A 22,506-nucleotide genomic window follows, 5' to 3' on the forward strand; every position below is an offset into this window, starting at 1 on the left:
ATAAAAACACCATATAATTGGAACATGTTGACCCCCGCTTTAGTAATTTTTTATTGGGCTCACGAAAGAGAAAGTACATATTTGATCCGCAGCTAAAACCCGCCCGATTACTTCGACTTAAGACCAAACCCATTCAAAAATTACTGAAATTATCGCATATTTCAATACAAATAAATAAAATTATCTAATATAGAAAACAGCTTACGATTTCGTTAAGCTTCTGCAATTTCCTAGATGCTACCGTGGCAGGCGTGATTGCCGAAGAACTTCTTGAAGCACCACCAGAAGTCACGAATATCCGTTCTGTATTTACGACCTTCACGAGCGGCGTCATAGTAGTGATTCTGGCTGCAGATTGTATTGGAGAAGACCTTGGCTCTTCCTGTAATCAATATTCTGATATAGAATTTGCTATTCAAACCGAATTTAATCATTTGCATAATAGATAATAAAACCAAATAATCAATCAAAGGTAAAGGGCTTAAGGGGTATTTCATAATCACCAAGAAGAGTAGAACAAGAAGGAAAGGGCATATTTGTTTTGGTTGCAGATCGTTCAACCTCAGATAAAAATAAACTTATGCCTCCATAAGTCTATACATACATCTACAAAAAGCCAAAGAACTAAATGATTCATTTACTTTAAACTATGAGAAAGTAAAATCGTTAAACTCTCACTCTAACGACTAACACCATTATAAAACTATCAAACGGTCTTAAATTAAACAGCTGTTATATAACTGGGAAATTTATTATAGGCATATTTACAGGTTGTTTCCAAGACCGTGACCGAAGAAACGAGCTGAAGACGGTAACAATGAATCGAGCCATCGAGATCATTAGGTCAATTCTCACTGAACGGGTTCAAGGTTGTGAAGAATTATTTAGTAGATTTTTTTATGGGTTTCTTACCTTTAATTTTTTAGCCTGGATTAACGCCTTGAATGGTTCTGGATAGTTATCGTCCTCTCCGACGTCTTCATCTGAACCTTTTTTCTTCACCACGTTGCTTAATTTTACTTCGGACTTTTTGGACCCTCTTGAAAGAACCTCATTAACTTTTGCCTTAGGCACCTTCTTTTTTCTCGTGATGGTACTTTTTGATGTCACTTGATTTATTTCAGAAACCACAGTTTCTTTGATCCTGGGAGGTGCCTTTGTTACTAATCTTGTAATAGTTTCAGAAGGACTTATTTTGGCTTCTGTAGATTGAATTGCACTAGGGGTAGTGGTACTAACAGCCATTCTACTACTCAACTTTATTCTACTAGTACTAGCTTCGACACTTTCGGTTCTTGTCACGGTCATACGTGTGAAGGCATTTGTAGTCGGTTTTTCCACAAATCTGACATCGTTTTCCGTAGCACTAACGTCCATATGGTCATCAGCAAAACGTGCTTTTGATCTGAGGCCTCGGCGTGCTGAGTTTACATATTTACTCTCACGCTCAAATAATGGTAAAACTTCCAGTTTAGATTCATCAAATTTTAAAGGGTTTAAAGTGCGACTTCTTGATCTGATGTTAGACTTTTTTACTGAAAGAGTTGTTTCTGTTGGTAGAATGGTTGTTATTTCTGGTGCCTCAGTTCTTTGCGATTTTTCACCATAATAAATAGTAGTTTGTTCAACATTTTCTAGTTGTTTAGCTGAAGGAGTTCTGGACCGTCCAGGAGTTACCTCTAAGGATCTACTACCTGATTCTTTTTTTAGCTCAAGTGATTCAGATCTACTTCCCCTATTTCTGCTTCTTACAGTTGGCTCTGAAACATTAGGTGAAGGCGTTTTTGCACGAACATTCCTTTCTCTGCCGCGTTCTTCAACATTTCCTCTTCTTCTACTTGGAATAGTTTCTTCATTAAAGGCTCTATTACTAGATCTTCTCGTATATGCAACTTTATCATCAGCAGTATTTGTTCTTCTTCCGGAAGATGTAGTTGTTTCTCTGACGACACTTTCTCTTCTGCTTAAGGCAGGGTCTTCTACTCTACTGCTTCTTCTACTACTCGGCCTACTAGTAGTTGTAGTGGTCGAAGTAGTAGTAGTAGTAATCGTTGTTTCACTGTTAAAATTTCTGCCCCTGCCACGACCTCTAGGACTCTCTGTAGGTTGAGGAGTAGTTTCAACTCTACGAGCTGAACTTCTGCTTCTTGCACTAGTTGACTGAACTACCTGAGGTATTGCTTCATATCTAGTATCAATTCTTCTTCCAGTACGCGACCTAGGTGTTACATACTGTTCAGCAGTGAATACTGACGGTCCTCTATTCCGACTCTCTGCCACTTCCGCATCATCAAATCGGCGTCTGTTTGCCCTTGTTCTTGACGAAGCTGTAACTTCTTCGGTTCTTATTCTTGTTCTTGTTCGGGAGCCTCCTCTACCCCTGGAGACTGTTTCTTCTAGTTCCTCTTGAGTTCTAGTTCTGCCGTTAGTTCTTCTATTATTGACCACCACTCTTCTGACAGTTGGAAGGGAAGTAGTACGTGCTGTTGTCACTTCTACATTAGAAGTTTTTTTAAAATCATCATTTTCTTCCGGTAGTAATGTAACGGTTTCAAAAGCTTGTAATTCGGTAATTGTTTCAAGTGGTTCTGGTAATCCTTCTACCAATTGTGGTTCTTTCTCCTCAGGATCAATACGAACAAAATCTTCTACTATGGTTCGTTCTGAACTATTAATTTCTGGTTCCGGATTGATCTCGGTTGGCCTGGGCTCAGAATTTCTGCTTCTACCACCATTTCTTACAGAACTCCGATCTAAGTTAACGTCAGAGCCCCTCAGTGAAGGTAGAGGGTCCCCTCTCGAAGAAGTACGTCGCAATGGAATATCATCTCTATCAATAATCGGAGTTTCGGAGCGGAATACAGCCCTTTGAGGCGCTGGTGCTCGCCTTGATGGTACTGGTGCGGAATTTCTACTGGCGGCAGCAGCCAATGATCTTATAGTACTACCAAAGTTAGCTCGAAGATACTCCTCGTTGACCACCGGAGTGGTAGTTTGCACTGGTAACGGCTGTCCTCTTGCTTGCAATATTGCTCTTGCAGTACTTCCAAAGCCAAGAGTTTCTACAGGTACAGCGTTTATAGTACTCGTTTCTATCGGTCTTCTAGCTACGGTAACAGTGGGAATATCGTCGGGCAGTACTCTGGATTTACTCTGCCGTCTAAACGATTCTATCGGAGAGTCATTGTTGATTTCTTCAACAGCGTATCCTCGAGAGGTGGACGACTCTGTAGGTCTGGCACGTCGATCTGCTGCTGCTTTGGGATTGTTGGAGTGTATTCTGGTTCTAGTGGAGGCGCGTCTATTGGAGGTGGTGCGGGGGGTTTGCTCTTGGATCTGAGCAAGTTCTTCTGTAGATGAAAAGCGGGATCGACCTCTGCCTCTGGGTGCTTGGGTTTGTTCTTGTTTTGTTACATCTTGATTCTGGAACAAAAAAAATTATATTATATGTTTCTAATAATTATAATGATTGTCTAAATAATTTCTTATATGAGCTACACATAAATTCTATAGGAAATAATTCCCAAGGTAATTAAACAAATTATTCTATTTATTAATCTGGAAGAATAGTTATTCAGTTAAACAAACATTTGCGCGGTAATTACTGTTTAATATAAGAAACTAATAATTTGCTTAGTACAGTGGCCCAGTTTATTCTTCGAGCCTATAAATGTATACACGTAACAAAAAATTGTATCGGCTACCCATTGAAGTGAAAGTAAATTTAACAATAAAATCGAAACTAATCTCTATTGGTTAATGGTTTTATCTAGATTGATCATAGTAGATACACGTTTACGTTCATTGTTTTATCATTTGCTGCTTGAAGTTAACGTAATTTGTGGCCTTGAACTGTCAAATACAAGGATAGGTGGTTACGTTAATGAATTATGCATATATTGATGTTGCAGAAACTATGATTAGAATCTTGCTATAGTTAACGATGTTATGTGGAATTTAGCATAAAGTTTTATACAAAAAGGAGAAACTTGCCAAAAAGTACATATTAAACAGAATAAATCATAAATACAAAAGTACACAAATGATAATTGTTTTTTATACAGTTTTTTTCTCTTGAGACGCCACGAGGGATTTCCACCCAAAAAATCCAATTCTGATGTGTGAATGTTGTGGAATTTTGCAAGTAAATGATACATTTTCTTATATAGTGCTCTTGATATTGTAGGAAATCACATAAATAATGTTATTTTCTTTACATAATCTACACATATTAAGGACGCATGATTTATTAGTGTTTAAATAGTTTAACTATCCTTCCACTGTTACATATTTCATACAATAGAATATAGGAAATTGAATAACAACTATAAAAAATGTTTAAATTATTTATGAAATAACAAAAGAGTTTTAGGAACACGTTATTCATAAATAAATTTACGGTACAATTGGCAGGAATAAATAAGCATTTTCTATTAGCCGACTTACATTCCATTCAAACAGATCGATTTGCCATGCCATTTTGCCATTTTATGAAATTACATATAGACAAGAAATAATTGATAACTGCTCCGTTAGCGTTTATTTAAAGTAGCTACGAATGAGGGAATAAAAAAACATTTTAATGATCCATGAAGGTCGCTTGCATATGATATTTGATTTTATTATTGTAAGAGTTGGATATGCATTAAAAAAGGCATACAGTGTGTTTTATAAACATATTGAAGCTATTTTTTACAAAACATCTAATTTATTTTGAAACTACTGACATTTTCAAAAAAAACTGGTGTAGCAACCTCAAACAATGAATGACGTGGTTGTGATCTATATTTAAATTATTTGGTACCCAACGCTTTTAACTATCAAGGTTGACTTGTGTCCTTTCGCACGAAAATATCGCTATCAGATTAATTATTTATTTGGATGAATTAAGGCTAAATAACAAGTATCAAATCCGGATATTTTTTTTTCGTTAATTTGAACAATTGTTATTGGAAATTAACCTTTTCTGTTTTTAAATGTGCTATACCTACTAGTTTTCTAAGAAATATTGGCATTTCAAAATCAATATAATCTTATCATCAAATATCATAGATAACATATATTCTAGGATATGTATATGGCAATATTGAAAAATGCTCAGATCCATCAATGGGTATTTTTTTTTTTGGACAAAAAAAATTATACAATATAATTTTTTATATTAGAAATGCGAGACCCTGTATATTACCCAATTTTTTGATTTTCCAGAATATTCTGGACATATTTCATGGACAATGTACCAATATACAACATACCTATACCAATTTTTAACGGCTTTGGAGATGTTAAGTGTTTCCTAATTTATTGCAAAAATTAACATTTAAAACAAAGAAAATTATTTGCTTACATAAATTCGTTACAACACAATAAAAAAAACAATAAATAATACTGTTTATATCTTAATTAAACAATAAAAAATAATTGTAGTAGATGTCATGAAGGAGATCTTCAATATGCTCACCACGAACGTCCTGGCTACATCTTAATCTTAAATAGAAATTTCGTTTAACGTTACTCAACATCTCAGGTGTGACCGAACTAATCGCAACCGTTATTCGTCTTTTTAAGTCAACTAAGTCGAGGGGTTTAATTTTGTAGATAATATTTATTCTGACATTTCTCCATAAAAAAAAAGTCTAATGATGTAAAATCAGGGGATCATGCTGGCCATTCTATCAGTCCTCGTCCCACTACCCACCGATTAAAAAATATTACTGCCGAACATTAATTTGGTACTGGGATGGTGCTCCATCTTGCTGAAACCATATGATATTAACTGAAATTTGTGGGTTTGCTGGATCAGAATATAGGTTTTCTTAAAGTTGGGCATGACATTATTTTGGAGCAGTGTTAAATATTTATCACCATTCAAATTGCTATTGATGAATAGGGAACCTATGATGTGATTTTCAACAAATCCGGCTTAAACATTGACCTTTTCAGGGGTATGGGGTATGTTGTTCTCTTATCCAGTGAGAATTTTCTTTAGACCAATAGTGGCAATTTGGTCGATAATAGAAGTGTAAAAGTGCACTCATTAGAAAACAAAACATGTTCTGATTGGATTTCATTGTTATCTAACTTTGCTATCATTTCTTTACAAAAATCCGTTCTTGTTCTGAGTTGGTTTCAATTTATAGGGACGCATTTTTATTCTTTCAATGTTAGAATAATCGATGAATAGTTAACATCGAATATTTTCGCTACTTTTAACCAGAAGTATGTAAATTTTCTTCAAACCAGACCATAATATTCAATTTGGTATGATCAGTTATTGCATTCGCAGCTGCTTTGTTAATATGGCTTACATGTCCAGGCTCGCTAAACTATTTTTTCATTTTACTTATCGTCCATTAGGATATATGAGAAAAATTATGAAATTTTTCATGGAATAAGCGTACAGCTTGCATTTGTGTCCTTGTTGCTATCTCCATACCTGTTGAATTATTATTTTGTACGTTTCTGTTAAATAAGCCATTGTTCAGATGAGCAGTTACCGAAATTCAAACCAGTATGACACTGATAATAATTGCTGATATACAATAATTTTCAAGGTTAAGCATCTTAAACCAAAGTGAAACCACAATTTTACTTATTTATTTTTTTTAATCTCAATTAAAAAGTTATATTGATATAGTTTATTTATACTGTCCCATTATCAAAACGAAAATGAGAAATAAGTGTTGAGTGTGTTGTAACGATTTTTTGCAATAAGTCGGAAAATACTTAATATCTCCGAAACAGTTGAAAATTGGTATAAGACATTGTACATCAATATATGTCGAGTAGTAATAGAGAGTAATATTCTGGGTACTGCATTTAAAATAAAAAACTTTATGGGCCCCTTTTACATAACACCGCTTTGTTAATGATCACTATCTTTGATACAGAGTTCTCTTGTCAATTGCCTTTGTTAAATCCTTTTTTGTTGGCCGCCTTGTCATACCTGTCTTTTTCTTTCATATTTGAAAATTATTTTATATAACAACACTCATATGACTCGTTTTCAGTACCACTAACACTAACAAAATTATTCATGAACGTGATTGGGACCAGCCAGATATATGAAGGATTTAGGGTCATGCCTTTGAAATATATTTAAAACGACAGATTTCGAAACAGTTTGGAGGCTTTAAAGAACATCCGATTAAGTAGAAAAGAATATTTGTCAATGCTCAATCTAATCTATATAACTGTTAGATAAATTTTAACCAGAACTTTCCAAGATACTTCTCACCAAGTTATAAGATTTAGTTTTTTTTTCTATTTCTGTTAAAAAGAAATAATCCATTCCACGCTTCTTGTGCATATATATCACCTCATGGACCCGTCATGCCCCACTGATTATTACCAGAGGCTAATAGTCTCGGAACAACCAACGAGGTGCTTGAGAAGTTTAATGTTACTAGGTAAACTGTAAGTCTTACTCAGATATTAGCATATAGAGCCTATCAACATTATCCAATGACGTGGTTTCAAATTATTTCCTGCTCTCAATACCAACGGCTCTCCAGGTGGTTTGCAATACGTGCAAGTATAAGTGTATAGTTAAAATACTCATTAGATAGATACATATTATCTGTCCAATGCCAGATGTTTCCTGAAGTAATGACACTTCTGAGAGCAGAGCCTTTAGTGACTACTGGCAGTTTCGTAGATCTCTAGCAAGGGAGTTTAATGTTAACAGCATTACCTGAGTAGCCAGGTATAGATGAACCCAGCAGCCCGCCTTATTCATTAGAACCTTAATACACTCCGGTATACGTCTGAAGTTCATTTTTTTGTTCGTAATAGTCATAATCATGGGTCAACTATCCGAGCAGATTGAGACTAGTGGATTAAAATTTATTATCCTCATTGTAATACAGCAAATACTTCAGATTAGAAGAATGGTAGCTAGACTAGACAAGTAATTCTCACCACTCAAGCATGCGCAACTGTCCTTCATTTGGAGGCCTATGTATACTGAATAGGTCCTCTGTTTACTAATGTAGACCCATTAGACTTCTCACACTCTTCTCTGAGAGCCATATGGTCACAAAACCCTTATAGTCAACTGTTGGCATAAAGCAGATGCCATATAGCAGTACCTCATCAGAAGGAGCGGACATTCATGTAGGAGAAGGTAAAGCTTTCTATATCTCTTCTTATTAAGTAGTTTTAAACTGAATTTTTGTATATGTAGGGCTATTAAAATCTTTATTTATCGATTATGAAGGACCATCTTTAGATTTTACTGTTTTTCGGACTCATTTCTCATCATCTCCTTCATAGAAATATTTCCACGTTTTTCTTAAATATTCATGCCCTTAAAAAAAAATAGAAAATGGTAAATCACTGAAAACCTTCTGCACCTATGTTTGTTTATTCATCGATGTAATGAGAATCTTATTCAAGGGACTGTGATGTAACTACCAAATGGTTAATGAGGATTCTTGTTATAATATTAACTTTTTGGTGCTAATGTTTTTCCAGTTCCAGTTCAGATATTATAGTTTCTTCGATCATATCTTTTAGGATTTATTTATCTCTAATTTTCTGTTTTAGTTTTTAAAATCTAAAAGCAAGTGAATTCAAACTTATCTACTGCCTTTTTGCCTATTACACTATAAGCAGTTGCAATATATTACTAAAATTATTTGAAATTATTGCATACTTGGAAGTTCTGATATTAGTAGCAAATGTACCTGTTGCTTAAAATCTTAGTAAGCATACATGCCAGGGCAGATAAGTCTTTTTCCCTTCTTACTCAAGTTATCGATAGGCATTTGGTTGTAAGTTGTTCAAATCACAAATAGAACTCTAAATTTAAATACTCTTATAATAATTTTCAACTAGAAAAAATATTGATATTACTTATAAGGCACTCTTAAACAAACATATATTTATTCAGTCTATATTTCGACCTCTATGAGTTTATTCTTATAATAAATTAGTTGTTTGCATTAATGAGAGAAACATTTAAAAAAAATTTAATTTTTTTTATTAGAAAAACACTCTGTATATGAAATTATTAAAGGTGGTAAAAGTAAAACAATATAATTTAAGAAGGCGAATTAAATATACGTTTGTGGGGATTGTGCATGTTCGAATACCTTGAACCCGCTTGGTGGTTGATTGGTAAACGTGCAGCGTTAATGTATTGTAATAAAATCTAGGCTAGACATTAATATTTTAATTTTCCAATTACTGTTGCAATAGTTTTGTAAGTGTATCCTACAGTGTTAATCCGTATTTGGTACATAAGAGGCGAGTGTGATTATTTCAGCATAATCGACGATTAATATTTGAAAGTTTTTTAAAGTAATAAAAGTGAAAATATGAATCAAATCTGTTTTTAAAGAATGACAATAATTTAGTTATTTGAACCTGAACCCGAGGATTCGCTTTTGTGGATAAGCAGCCCGTAATCAGGCTGAATTATAACATACTTTATAATTTTTGTTTTATTATAAAGGAAAGAAAAGTTCATTGCTCGAATATAATATACGCTTGTGTATAAAATAAGAAACAAATTTATTTAAAGAGGTAGAAAAAAAATAATGCACCCCTGAAAATATTTTGATTTGCATTTTTTAATGCATTTTATTTATTATATACATTGTAAAGCAAAGTTGGATTTTTTTTATTGGATAATAATATATTTATAGTTCTATTTCTGGTAACTTTATTTAAATGTTTCTGAATAAATTAGAATTATACTTTTTCAATCAAAAATAATTATTTTTCAGACAGACACAAGTGATGCCGAATGTCCTAGTCGCTCAAATGAGGCTTTTGCTTCCGATAATATTTAAAAAAAAACCTCAAAATCGTGAGGGCTACGAGCCGAACAAAACAACCAAAGACTCAAAATTCGGCCAGAAAGATCATAGCTTCTAATTAATGTATCAAATAGGGAAAAAATATCGATAGCAATCAACATATGCTGTTGGAACGTTTAAAGGCGGAAATTACAGCCAAATGGCCATATATGTAGATTAAAAAGTGCTGTTTTGCTAAAACAATAAATGTGCACCATATATACAAACGATGTTGAAGTTAAATGAATTAATCCTTGAATTGCTTGCCAATGCACCGTATATTCTTCAGATCTGGCTCCTTGCGACTTTTGGGTTTCTGATTTTAAAAAGATGCTTCAGGGAAAGAAATTTAGCTCCAATGACGAACCTGAGGCTTATTTTAAAAGCAAAGATACGTTGTTCGACAAAAAGGCATAAAAAAAATCATGTTGTTTTAATTGTAAGTTCCAAGGCTTATTAAAGTATTATTTCTAAATTACATTAAAAAGTTAAATTCTTCCTATTTTACCCATTATTTACATTTCCCTTGTCCTCCTAATATTTTCATAAATATTTGGCTGTAGATTTTATGTAAAATTTTACGTAGAATTTGAATAGCAAATAGAACACAAATCTTGGACAGTTTTAAAGGATAATTAAATATCTTATTTAGCTGAAAAATATTTTATTCGGAGTTAAAAATGTCAAGCATCAATTTCTTGTGCTTTTGAAATTGGTAGACATTGGCTAAACCTCTAAAATCTAATTTTCGAACTACCTTTGTAAACTGGTTTACACTTGATAACGGTAGGAGATACTTCCCAATCGAAACGCCAAGCTCAATTTAAAATAAAGACAATGAAAGTTTTAAAATTACATTTTAATAATTTGATTATACGATGTTTCTTAAACCTTATCAATAGTATTTTTTATTATTTGCTTTTATTTGAAATCTAATTTTAAATAAGTAAGAATATTTAGTTTTTCCTAAAAATAAACCAGTGAAAGATCTGGAGATCTTTTTGGCCGTTGTAAAATGACCAGCCAAAATGTATCATATTCATATCAATTTTCTTGCATACCCAGCATTCGCTATGTGATTAATTAATAATTCTTTTTAATTCTTGTACAATAACCATGAATTAATGTAAAATCAGTAATTTAGATCTAAAAGTCTACGACTTAATTAAAATCCCCCTATAACCCTAAAAAGATCTAATATAGGACAATTGATTTTACACCACATACTTAAAACTTTGTTTTATTTTAGTAAATTTTCTAAATCTCTACATTATTAATGGCGCTTTGGTAATTATTGTTATAAGAGCAAACCTCTTATGGGCAGACTCTCCTTTTTAGGATTCCTCGCCGAAAATCGGATCCTGTTAAACAAAAGCGCCTATAACGTTATATTTAGGATAGAGAAACGATGTTTACCTTTTTATAATCCAGAATTATGTGGCTATAACTTGAGTATTTATATTTTTTTATTTGTTTTATTTTTGTTATGGGAATTCAGTACAGGTTGCAATGGTTCTTTGAATTTTATGAAATCTAAGGCGTCAATGAGAGTTCACGTGACCGTGTCTGTACAGTTTTTGGTTATTTTTAGCATGCAAAAAGCTTTTTTTAACATCGAAAATTTAAAAAATTTGTGATATTCTCACTGAATTCTTTCTAAATAAAACAACGTATTTATCTTAACGCTACCAGTTATATAGGGTCAGTAAATATTAATTTTAAATAACCTAATTGTCTATTTTTATCAAAGACTTTTAATAACTTTTTGTGGCGTTACCTAGAGCCAAAAGAAGAATATTTTTCTATATTAACAACTCTTGTAAGTAAAACAGTTTTTGAGTTATGATTTTTTTTTACTTTGGAAATAAATTGTGCGCATCTTGTATGTCATAGATGAATCAAAACCCATTGAGCAAATACGCCATTCATCTTGCTACTACATCTTAAAACTTTATTTTTTCACCATTTTTACAAGTACCCTAAAAGTAAATTTCTTCCACTAAAGTATGTACATACCAATCGCGAAAAATCGCTAAAAATAACCCTGCAGAATGGCTTTTCTCAAAGCAACCTTGTTATACCCTAAGACATCGTCTGAAAATGGTCGATTTTGATGTATATGATTATCATTTAACCAATTTTAATGGCACCTTTTTACGGCGAATTTTTCCTTGTGGCGTCAAATTGGTTAAATCGAATTGACTTCATTCCTAATTTCATTGATAAAATGCTTAAAATAGCTTAAAACTTACGGGAATTACTATAAGAAAATTTAAGAAATTCTGGACAATCCATATATGCATATCTTTTATACAATCGTGTTGTTTTAGCCGTGATAATTCGGCAAAGTTTTGACGTCATAAACTTTACCGTTCATGCGACACAGCGGACGGATCCATGACATTTTGCTATAGAAAAATTACAATAGAGTGGGTCGTAATAATGGAAAAAAATGTAATCAGGATTTAATGTAATTATTATGTGATTCCATTTTACACGGTTTAAATGTATTTTGGTATTTGAGGTTTACTTAAGCTATCAAAACCTTTTTCCCATTGGTCGGATTTAATTGAAGTTGTATATTTGGGGTTTATTTAGGCTACAATTATTGATTTTTTACAAAATTTTGAAATATTGAGTTTTAAGGCCACGCGACTATTAAGACTTTTTTTCTATTGGTCCGATTTGATTGGAATTTGATATTAGGTTTAGTTAGTATTAACTATAGGGAAAATAATATACCCATTCAAATGGTTTTATTTATCACAAGCTACTTGACAAATAGGACTACCCCTCGATTATACAAATTATTACTCCAGACTAAGCCTATGCATAATAGGCATGAGAAAATCTTTAGAGTAAAACATATATTGAAAAGACTTGAAAATACAATGTACTTCACAAATAGTGAATTCTATACTCTTCACAAATAGTGATCTCCAACTCTTTAAATTGGCTTCTGAGGTTTGTTAGTCAATTATTTTCTATTATACGATATATAAAGATTATTGAACTTTTACAAAGTTTTGAAATTTTGTGCATAAGTGTTAATTCAAGTTAGTTAAGTGTTAATTCAAATTAGTTAAATCAAGTACTAAAGTCATATTATATATTTTAGCTTACTTAGATTAGAGCGAAGCTCTTATCTCATCATGGTTCCCTGAAGCGTGATACCCCAAAAACTGTATATACAAGAACTTACTGTGCTTCTGTTAAACAATCTCTAATTAATTTTTAATATCTTTAATACATTTTTGATATAGTTTTTACTGATATTTTCTACTGACCCTAACTGATCAAAGTACGACCTTAACTCATACTTGTTTATTTACCCCTTCTATGCCTATTTCAGTTAATATATATTGTTTGAATTTTTGTAACTAATAAATAACAGTGCATATTATATATGTATCTAAACTTATTGAATCGAGGTAACTTTTATTTATTAAATCTATATATTAATCATATTTAGTTTCTAGTAATAGAAGAAGTTTATGTTGTAACTTGAGAAATTATTTATTAAAATTAAGTATAGATTTTTTCAAGTTAACTAACCAGAATAAATTATAAAAACATAAATATCGAAAAAACATATTGTAACAAAATTCTTAAAAGTCTCATCCTTAGTTTCAATACTTAGTACCGTTCTTCATAAAAAATTATGGCTTTAAAACCTTCGCTGATAAACTGTTAATAAAACGAATAATTACATAAGCCAATAAGTATTTGAATTTTTGAAGAATACACTGAATAACAAATGCATGATAAATGGCCATTCATATAAAAAAATAACCGCAGACGGTATTCAAAAACATAAAATTCACCTCATTTTGTTAGTGAAAGTAATTTCGTCATAAGTTTTTGTTTAATTTATCGTATTGAATCTTTAAATCGCTAATAATATCGTTCACTAAAGTGGAACAAATAAGGCAGATGCCCTGATGTAACCGTAAACTATCGACTTTTATATTAAAAAATTTTAAAGCAAAATAAATTATTTACGAGAGTGATATATCGTGAAATTAATTTTAGATTAGAGTAGATTATATAAAACTTCCATGGACGTATTGCGTAATAAAAGAGATTCCGATATAAATTATTTAAGAATGTTCAACCACTTTAAATGTCAGGATTCTTCACAGCTTAATTAAAAGTACTCAATATTAAAATGTTCTTCGCTTGTCATTTACAAAATAATTGTTTTTATAAGATTTTCTCTATATAAGGCCTATAATATATTAAAACACTTTAATTTTGCTGATTATTTGAAACACGCTTTATAACTTACATAATGCAATAATCTAGATATTTAAATTCTAGTGTATAAAAACGTTATTCAGTTCACCCGACTGTCCGGCAGAAAGAGTGAGACAGTTACCCTAAAGCTGTGCAATAGAGACATAAAATGAAAAATGAAAGGTTATTTTACCCATATAACCATTTAATGGTCTTATGGTAACTGTAACGCCAATGTCCTTGCACCAATACCAGTAAATACAGGCAATACCTTAGCTTATTTACAATATTGATTTTGAATAAATTAAAATAGTTTTATGGAATTTTATGCCTTGGGAAAAAAAGTAATTAATTAAGATTCTATTAATAATTATGGTAAGTTGTTGATATTTTTTTAAAGTTAGAAGGACCAAGATATGAAGAAATAGTTGGAATGATTATGTTTCATTAAAGTATTTACTTTAATGAAAGTATGCCTCTGTAAGCAGCTAAATTTCGATGTTCTGTGGTAACTGGTGAATTACTGAATTTATTTGTTATTTGCACATATCTTCATTTAAATTCTTGTTGTGATCTTATTTTTAAACTAGAAATAGTCCATTACCACCTTATTCTATTGTAATAAGTGGTGATTTAAATGTTAATTACGCAGAAAACAGCTAAAGATTAGTAAACTCACTTAAATATTCACATGGTTTGAGGATGCATATCAATGATCTTTATCCTTATATATGCAGAGTTTATTTTAGATTATATGTCAACAAATGTTAATGGTGCTGTATCCTTTTCTGTATTGAATTCTGGTTTGTTAGGTAGTTTATTGTCAAATTGATTTTCCCATAAAAGCATCTATAACTGCTAAGGGGCATGGTAGTATATTTTAAAAACGTAAAAAAAATACGTTCTCTCAGTCTTGCTCTAAAACTAGTTGGGAAACACTATGAAATAATAATTCACCTTTAAAATCCTTTTATATCAAACTTTTATATCAAACCTTGGGATTGCTAAGGCATTAAAAGTGTCTTATATTTATACATACTACCTAAATTTTCAATTTACAAAGAAATATTAATATATCTCATTGCTTTCCTCAAATTCCAATGAAATAAAACATTTTCAAGTAAGGAAGTTCCAAGACTTAACTGTAACGATTTTTTAATCCAAAATTCACGACAAAAAATACCAAATGTCTAAAACTTGAAGAGATGCGAGATTTTGTATACCTTCATTCTATGATTTTTATGACATTGCATTGAACTATACTATAGCGGAACGTGAGTCATTGCATATATCAAGAAAATAACCGTTGTTAATAGGATTTGGAAGATCTACGAGAATTATAGGATGTTTTTCCAAAACTGCTAAATTTTTGAAGTATTTTTTATTCGATGATTGAAGATTTAAAGATTAACAAGTTAATAAAAAAGTATGAAAATTAAAATAATTTTTACGTGTACAATACTCACCTTCCGTCTCACCCTGTATAAAAGTAATTTTTTAAATTAATTTTGGTTTCAAGACGAAAGTGGAAGAGTAAAGCAAAAAATCACTGAAAGAGAAAGAATAAGAGAAAAAGAAAACTTCGTACATAAAAATGCAAATACAGCTTAATAAATGATATATAGGAGCAAGAAAGATTAGTAGTTGATAAAAACCAATAAATTAAAATGTTATCAAAAAATTTACAAAATAAATATCTTTATTCTTTATTCATGGAAAAAATACCCAGATACTGTAATTCTGAAAATTATAGATTTGCTTCAACATTAATCTTAATAGAAAACAAGTATAGCGTACTCACTAAATTAATACTTACAGCAATTTAAAATGTCTCACATTTATTTAATTGCAAATTATGATGACAGCGATTACTTTATTTGCGTTTTACTACCTAATTTACAAGAAAAGTAAATATGAATATGAGGTAACATGGGCTTTTTAGATAAAGTTAATAAGTCTTTCATCATATTTCTACAAGATATTCTCAATCTAAATCCGTTTAAGTGGAAATGAATTGTTGAGATAAGTCAAGTTTTCTGAGAAATATGAGTTAAGTAATATATGAATTATTTCTCGTGCAATTTGTAAGCTGGTTATATTTTTTGTTGGATATAGGTAATAAATCTACTGCAGCCAATAGATTTTTATGTTTTGGTCGACGTTTCCACCTTTATGAGGTCATCTTTAGGACTATTGCAATAGAAAAAAATTGTGGTTCTTAAGCAAATATAATTTTTTTTAAGCAAATATATGAAAGCACTTATTCAAGTATATTATTTAAACATTTTTTTTTAATAAATTACAGTTAAAAGTCTTAAAATATTTTATTTGCTAAGTTATTAAGATCTACGCGAGTTACAAGACTCAGGGAATTCTTGAAATCCAGTTTTATTGGGATTTTTTACCCGAGTATCTAACCAGAACCCTTCTGGGCATTCTTATTTAATCATTTAAGATTAAGATATTAACAAATTATTTAAATTCGAAAGTTTTCCTATAATAGTAGTCCAAAATTCTCCATTTTACAGGTGTAAAAATTTCTTTGACCTATCTGTTTCTCTGATCTATATCTATAGTATAGATCTTGAATTATTTGAATAAAAAGATGTAGGAGGTGCTGGAAATTTAAGCACCAAATAACATACCTTAAAAAATTAAATAAAAAATAACGAAACGAGGCAAATATTCTTGTATAAAGAGGAATTTTACAGGTTTGAGATTGGGTAAAGGTATTTACAGAAAAAAAAACTAATAGTTAAAGAAAATGTATGCCGTTTAAAGAAACTTATATGAAAAATATATCATAAGACCTATAATTAAAACTAAGGAATTAAAACTCTTTCGAAATAATCTAGTATAATCTAGAAAAGAAAAACTTTTGCATAAATTACAAGAAAAAGCTAATAATATTAATGCATTGCTCGTTAAAGATTGTAATAATCTCATTTATTTAATTCTTATTTAAGTTTATTCTACAATCTTATTTAATTTTTATCTTAAATACCTTACATTTATTTAATTGAAATTATCGATGACAGCAATTACTTCATTTACGTTTTTCTACTTAATTTTAAAAAGAGGCAAATAAAAGTATGACTTTAAAAAAATTGCATAAATTCATTAAATTTTCCATTGCTTGTCTATAAGTAATTCTTAATCTTAAACCTTTCAAGTGGAAATAATTTTTTAAGATAACTTAAATTTTCCGAGAAATATTAGTTAAGTAATTTAGTTAAAATAATATGTAAGAGCAAGCATGTTGTCAAAAATTTATGACACTTTTATTCTATAATAAAATTAAATTTATTTTATTTAAGCTAACATAAATAGTTAAAATAATAAGATGTAAATATTAAATATACTACTAGTGTGAATATATGGTGAGCTCGTTTTGATTATGAATGCTGCGAAAGTTGATTTTTATTTTTCATGGTCATAAAATTTTCCGTAATTTCGTCACATTTAAAAAACGTAAAAAAAATAAATAGTGAGTCCAGATATTGGTAGTAGTAATATGAATTGGCCAGCTACTAATCATAAACTATTTATAATTAATGAAATGACATTAAGAAAAAATATAAAAGCTTTTAACATTCACTAATTAGTAGTAAAAATAAAATATATTAGATTAATATTACTTCTTATAATAATGCTAGAAATATATAAAACAGCAATTAAAAAAGAAATTCCTGCAATATTTTCTGCGTAAATTATTCGAGTTTATTTATTAAAAAAAGTTTTGACAAATTTTATCATAATCAGTTAAAAATTTATTTTTAGAGCTAATAAAAAATCCATTATCAACGAAAAATAAATTAATAGCTCTAGATTTATTATTAAGAAATTAATAAATGTAATTTAAAAAGCATAATACTATTATGTTTTATTGCAATTAATAATTTCTTTATTTGAGTACCATAAAATAACCTTTATACTTATACTTCAAAAAGAAAATTCACATATAGAAAGAAAAGCAATTTTTTCATATTCATTATTTTTATAATAATTGATGAGGAATTTACGATTAACTAGCACCTATTCAAAAACATTATTTACTTTTCCTTCTATTCAATGAGATTTTCTATTTCAATATCTGACTTTTAAATTACTTTTTTTAATACTAACCTGGATTTTTAAATATTGATTTTAAAAGTCTCCACCCTTCATTCTAAATGGCAACCAGTTTTTTTATTAAATTTTTAAAAACCTATTATTAAAATAACGTAAGACATTTTTAAGATGCAATTTACTCATTTATTTAAATAATATAAAGGTCTTATTTAACATAAAACGTGAATTTAGTTATAATTAAATAAACCTAACTGTATATTAAAATTGCGGCTTTCTTATGAATATATATGAAGTGGACGTCATTGGACAATTAATAAAATTAGACCTAAAGCTGCCAACTAAACAACATCGAATTAATTGGCTAAAATTTATTGTTAAATTGTATAAATGTAAAAAACGCATTAAATAAAAGGTCATATATTTAAACAAAAGAACTTTTAATATGCCAAACAAAGATGGGTAGGTATTTATAATAGATCTTGTATATCATTCAGTCTTAGCAACAAAGTAAGAGGCATTTAAAATAATGACGTTGCATAATTTTCAAAAAAAGGCATAATTTAATAGAAACGTAAGAATTTCCAAATTTAAACGAGTTTTGCTGCGAACATTTTAATGGTTATATTAACCTTTAAATTGTGAAATCTGTTATATATTTCTAAAATGCACATCTAAAACCGGCATTAGGCGAAATAACCGTATGGTTACCCTAATATACATTCAAATTAGCTGCTTTATTGGTTTTTTATTCATTTCTTATTGTTGAAAGTGAAACTGACCAAAATGTTAATGATCTTTTAGAATTTTTATTTATACTTAAGCATATGATTTTTTTCTTGTAAAAATAAATGAGATTACCATATAATCTGAAGAGAATTTTAATTAGAATTGAATGTAATCAGATTGCAATAAATTATAAAGAATCCAAGGATTTTTAAAATAATATGCAGAGTGTTTGATTATAGCTAGACAATAACTCTATATAGGATATTAGTATTAGTCTAGCTGCTTTGGAAATAATTTTTAATGAAGTTTACGAGGTGCAGAAAAAGCAAACTTTTTCATCAGAAAAACGTATTTTAAATAGGTTTCTTACAAATTTTTTTGCAAAATAATGGGATTTTTTAAAGTCTGTTAACTTAAACTTTATTTGTTCCAAGTTTCAATCCTATTGATTAAATAGAACAGGTTCTGACATGGGTTGAAAATATTACACGTAAAACCCTATGACCCGAGATGAAAAAAAATGCACTGTATATAAAAGTATTATTAGGCCAGCAAAAATTTGTTGACCTTAAAGTTATTAAAAATGATCAAAATATATTGAATACTGTGAGTTCTAATTGAATTCATGAATAGATAATTCATCATCTATTTCAAGCTTATAATAAATCACTAATTACTTATATTGAGTTATAGCGCACACTCGTGCAAAACTATTTTTGAAATAATATATTTTTTTATAGGTTTTTCTTTTATTTTCGTTATTAATTCACTTTAGGTTGACGGGTACCAAATGCCCGAAATATAAATTCATTTTAAATCCCTGCAATACATAATTATTTATATGGAAGAATAAAGGGATAAATCGCTTGAAAACACCCAAAAGATAATGAAAAGTTGTTTGGAATGCCAAGAAAATATAGAAAATAACATTAGATCCTTGAAAAAAAAATTGTTTTAAATTTTTGAAAAAAAACAGCATTTTTTTAAAACTCTTGGTTAAAAGATCTAGGTAAGTTCTTCTGAGTTGGTTTTCAACAGATTTTGTTAAAATTTCTGTATCCCTAATTCTTCAAAACAGCCTGAATAATATTTTCCACGAAGACAAAAATGTAGTAAATGAGTAATGCTGAGTAAAATGAGAAATTGCTTCAAATTTAACTAAAAGATATCGAAAATTGCACAAAACGAATGAATAAGATTACGAAATAAGAAATCACTTGAAAATACCTTAAAGATCTGAAAAAATATGTCACAAATTTGACATCAAATGCCCGAAAAAATTTTAAAAAACACGCCAATATCTGAAAAAAAAAGAATTACTTAAAATATCTACGGCTTAAAATAATCCATTATATATCCAGTAATAGAAACATATCTAGTTGTCAACGGCTTTGGGCGGAAGAATAAGAAGAATATATTCATAAAAAATAAGAAAATTTATTTCAAACTCACAAAAGATATAAATACTGACAAATATTCAAAAATAAAATGAGAAGTAACTTGAGAATGTATGGTCAAAACATAAATATAACATCGAATTGATAAATAGGATTAATATTAAATTCTGTCAATTTTAATTTATAATTAAAGTCAGGTCTACGTCGTTTATAGTTGTTCTTAAAAAGCCAGCAATAATTTTATTTCTCTAAATTTTTATAAAAGATATTATAATATAATTAAAGTCTTTTAAGAGTACCACATCCAAATATAATATCAGATAATCATAAAAAGCGTATACGGTATATCGCATAAATCTATTAATATTTCTTTGCATTTTTATGATTTAAAACATATTATATAAGTAACATCCCTTATTCAAAAATCCACGAGGAGTTTATTTAGGTTACACATAAGTTGCGTTAGTGAGAAATTTGTATGTTTGATAGAAAAGGTGGAAAAACTCAATAAAAACTAATTTCAAAAATAAAAGGATTATTGTTATTATGAACTAAATTAAATTCAGTCATTTTAAAACCATTAATCTTTTTTTCGAGTTATTTAATACCCATAACCCAGAAACTGTCATACCTTTATACCTTTTAAGCCTGTTTGCGTGTAATAAAATTTGTCGCAACGAATTACGTAATGCCAAATTAAAACTCTAATTGACGGTTAAATTATTTTAAGATTATCGTCCAATTATCCAATTTACAAAGGAAACTATAAAACGTTTCAAAATTTCGTGTTTTTTTTCGGTGTAATTGCCGAAAAATATTAAATTTACATAATCGAGTTCCCAAACTATTTAAATTCAATTTTGTTGCATAATAAACGATATGATTCTTTAATATACTTTGGGTCGATAATTAAATTGTTATACTGTTTAAAGAGTAAAATAAAACGAGGTACTAACAAGATCCTATATATGAGTGACAGAAGTCGCAAAAGTATTTAAAACTTTCACCGGATGAAGACATGGACGTGTTCAACCGAAAATAAAATATTTTTTAACGTTTACTGCCCATATTGTGATATATATTTTATTAGCAATATTTTGTGCTTAATATGTGACTTTTACTTTCTTAATGGGGGACCTGATATTTGCATAGCGGTTTGAAGAAAGCCAAATAATATGCATTTAAGTATGCTTTCTTCTAATTTAATTTTGAAAAACAAGTTAATTTATTAAAAGATAATTTAAAATAACTAATTTTTATGTTTTTAGGTTTTTATGTATCAATTTAAATACGAACTACGAAATAAATCTACGTCAAAACGTAGATTTTGATAATCAACTGAATTCTGATCTCCACTTAAATCTAAAGCAGGCCGCACACCTACGATACAAATGTTGCGCCACAAATGCTTTTCCACAAATATATCGGACGGTATTTAACGCGCGCGTGTTACTTAATTTGGATCCACACACCTAAGATGCATTTGCTACCAAACGGCATTTGAAGCCACACCGCATTTGTGTTTACTCCTTAATAAAAATGAAGGACCATATTACACAAACCATTTTATTTATTCAAGAAGTAGAGAAATATTATATGACCACACTTTGCAGGTAACATTCTATAGTAAGCTTGAAATTCATCATCATGATTTAATACTTCAAAATTTCCCTTTTTGGAACAACCATTATTATAGGGATGAACCCAGTAACGACGTTTTCTTTGGTTTTGACTTAACAATTGCCACATCATAAAATCATCGTCATCAGAAGACGACGAAATGGCTACAAATGCGGAACAGAATTAAGCCCTGATGTGCGTGCTTGTACCGCATTTGTGGCAAATGTACAAAATGTTGAACGAAATTATGTCGAAAGACAAATGTGGCGCCACATTTGTAACTTAGGTGTGCGGCCGGCTTAAGCAGAACTATCTGAATTTGATATCACCAAAGAACAATAAAGACCAAAATATTTTTATTTTAATGTTAATTAGTATGTATTTTATTGCAAAATTGGTTTAACTTACCTAATAAATGCTGTATATAAAATATTCTAATGAAAAGTTGTGTAACCGAATTAGTTTATTAATATTCATATAGATTGACATTTAAAGGGAAATTATTGCCCAAAAAAGGAGAGAAGCCCCTTATATATATTTTTTAGCTTCAATAGTTATTAAAAACATCTGGTTAATTACTAAATAATGCATATAATAAAATACTCTTATGAATTCATTTTTGTAAATTGTGTAACTAAATTAAATGATAAATA

At 29.7% G+C, this 22,506-nt stretch overlaps 1 protein-coding gene across 9 annotated transcripts in view; it reads right to left on the minus strand.

The window, feature by feature from the left end:
- Positions 1-22,506, minus strand: part of LOC126737091 (mucin-17-like) — a 53,379-nt gene that overhangs the window by 17,475 nt on the left and 13,398 nt on the right. For all 9 annotated transcript variants that reach the window (XM_050441801.1, XM_050441802.1, XM_050441800.1 and 6 more), the window contains exons 3-4: positions 913-3,423; positions 206-382 (exon numbers count right to left, since the gene is read on the minus strand). In XM_050441801.1, coding sequence (XP_050297758.1) covers positions 206-382; positions 913-3,423 — 2,688 coding nt within the window. The remainder of the gene's footprint in view (positions 1-205; positions 383-912; positions 3,424-22,506) is intronic.

The sequence above is a fragment of the Anthonomus grandis genome, chromosome 6 (genome assembly GCF_022605725.1).
Source record: "Anthonomus grandis grandis chromosome 6, icAntGran1.3, whole genome shotgun sequence".
In the NCBI taxonomy this organism is placed as follows: Eukaryota; Metazoa; Arthropoda; class Insecta; order Coleoptera; family Curculionidae; genus Anthonomus; species Anthonomus grandis.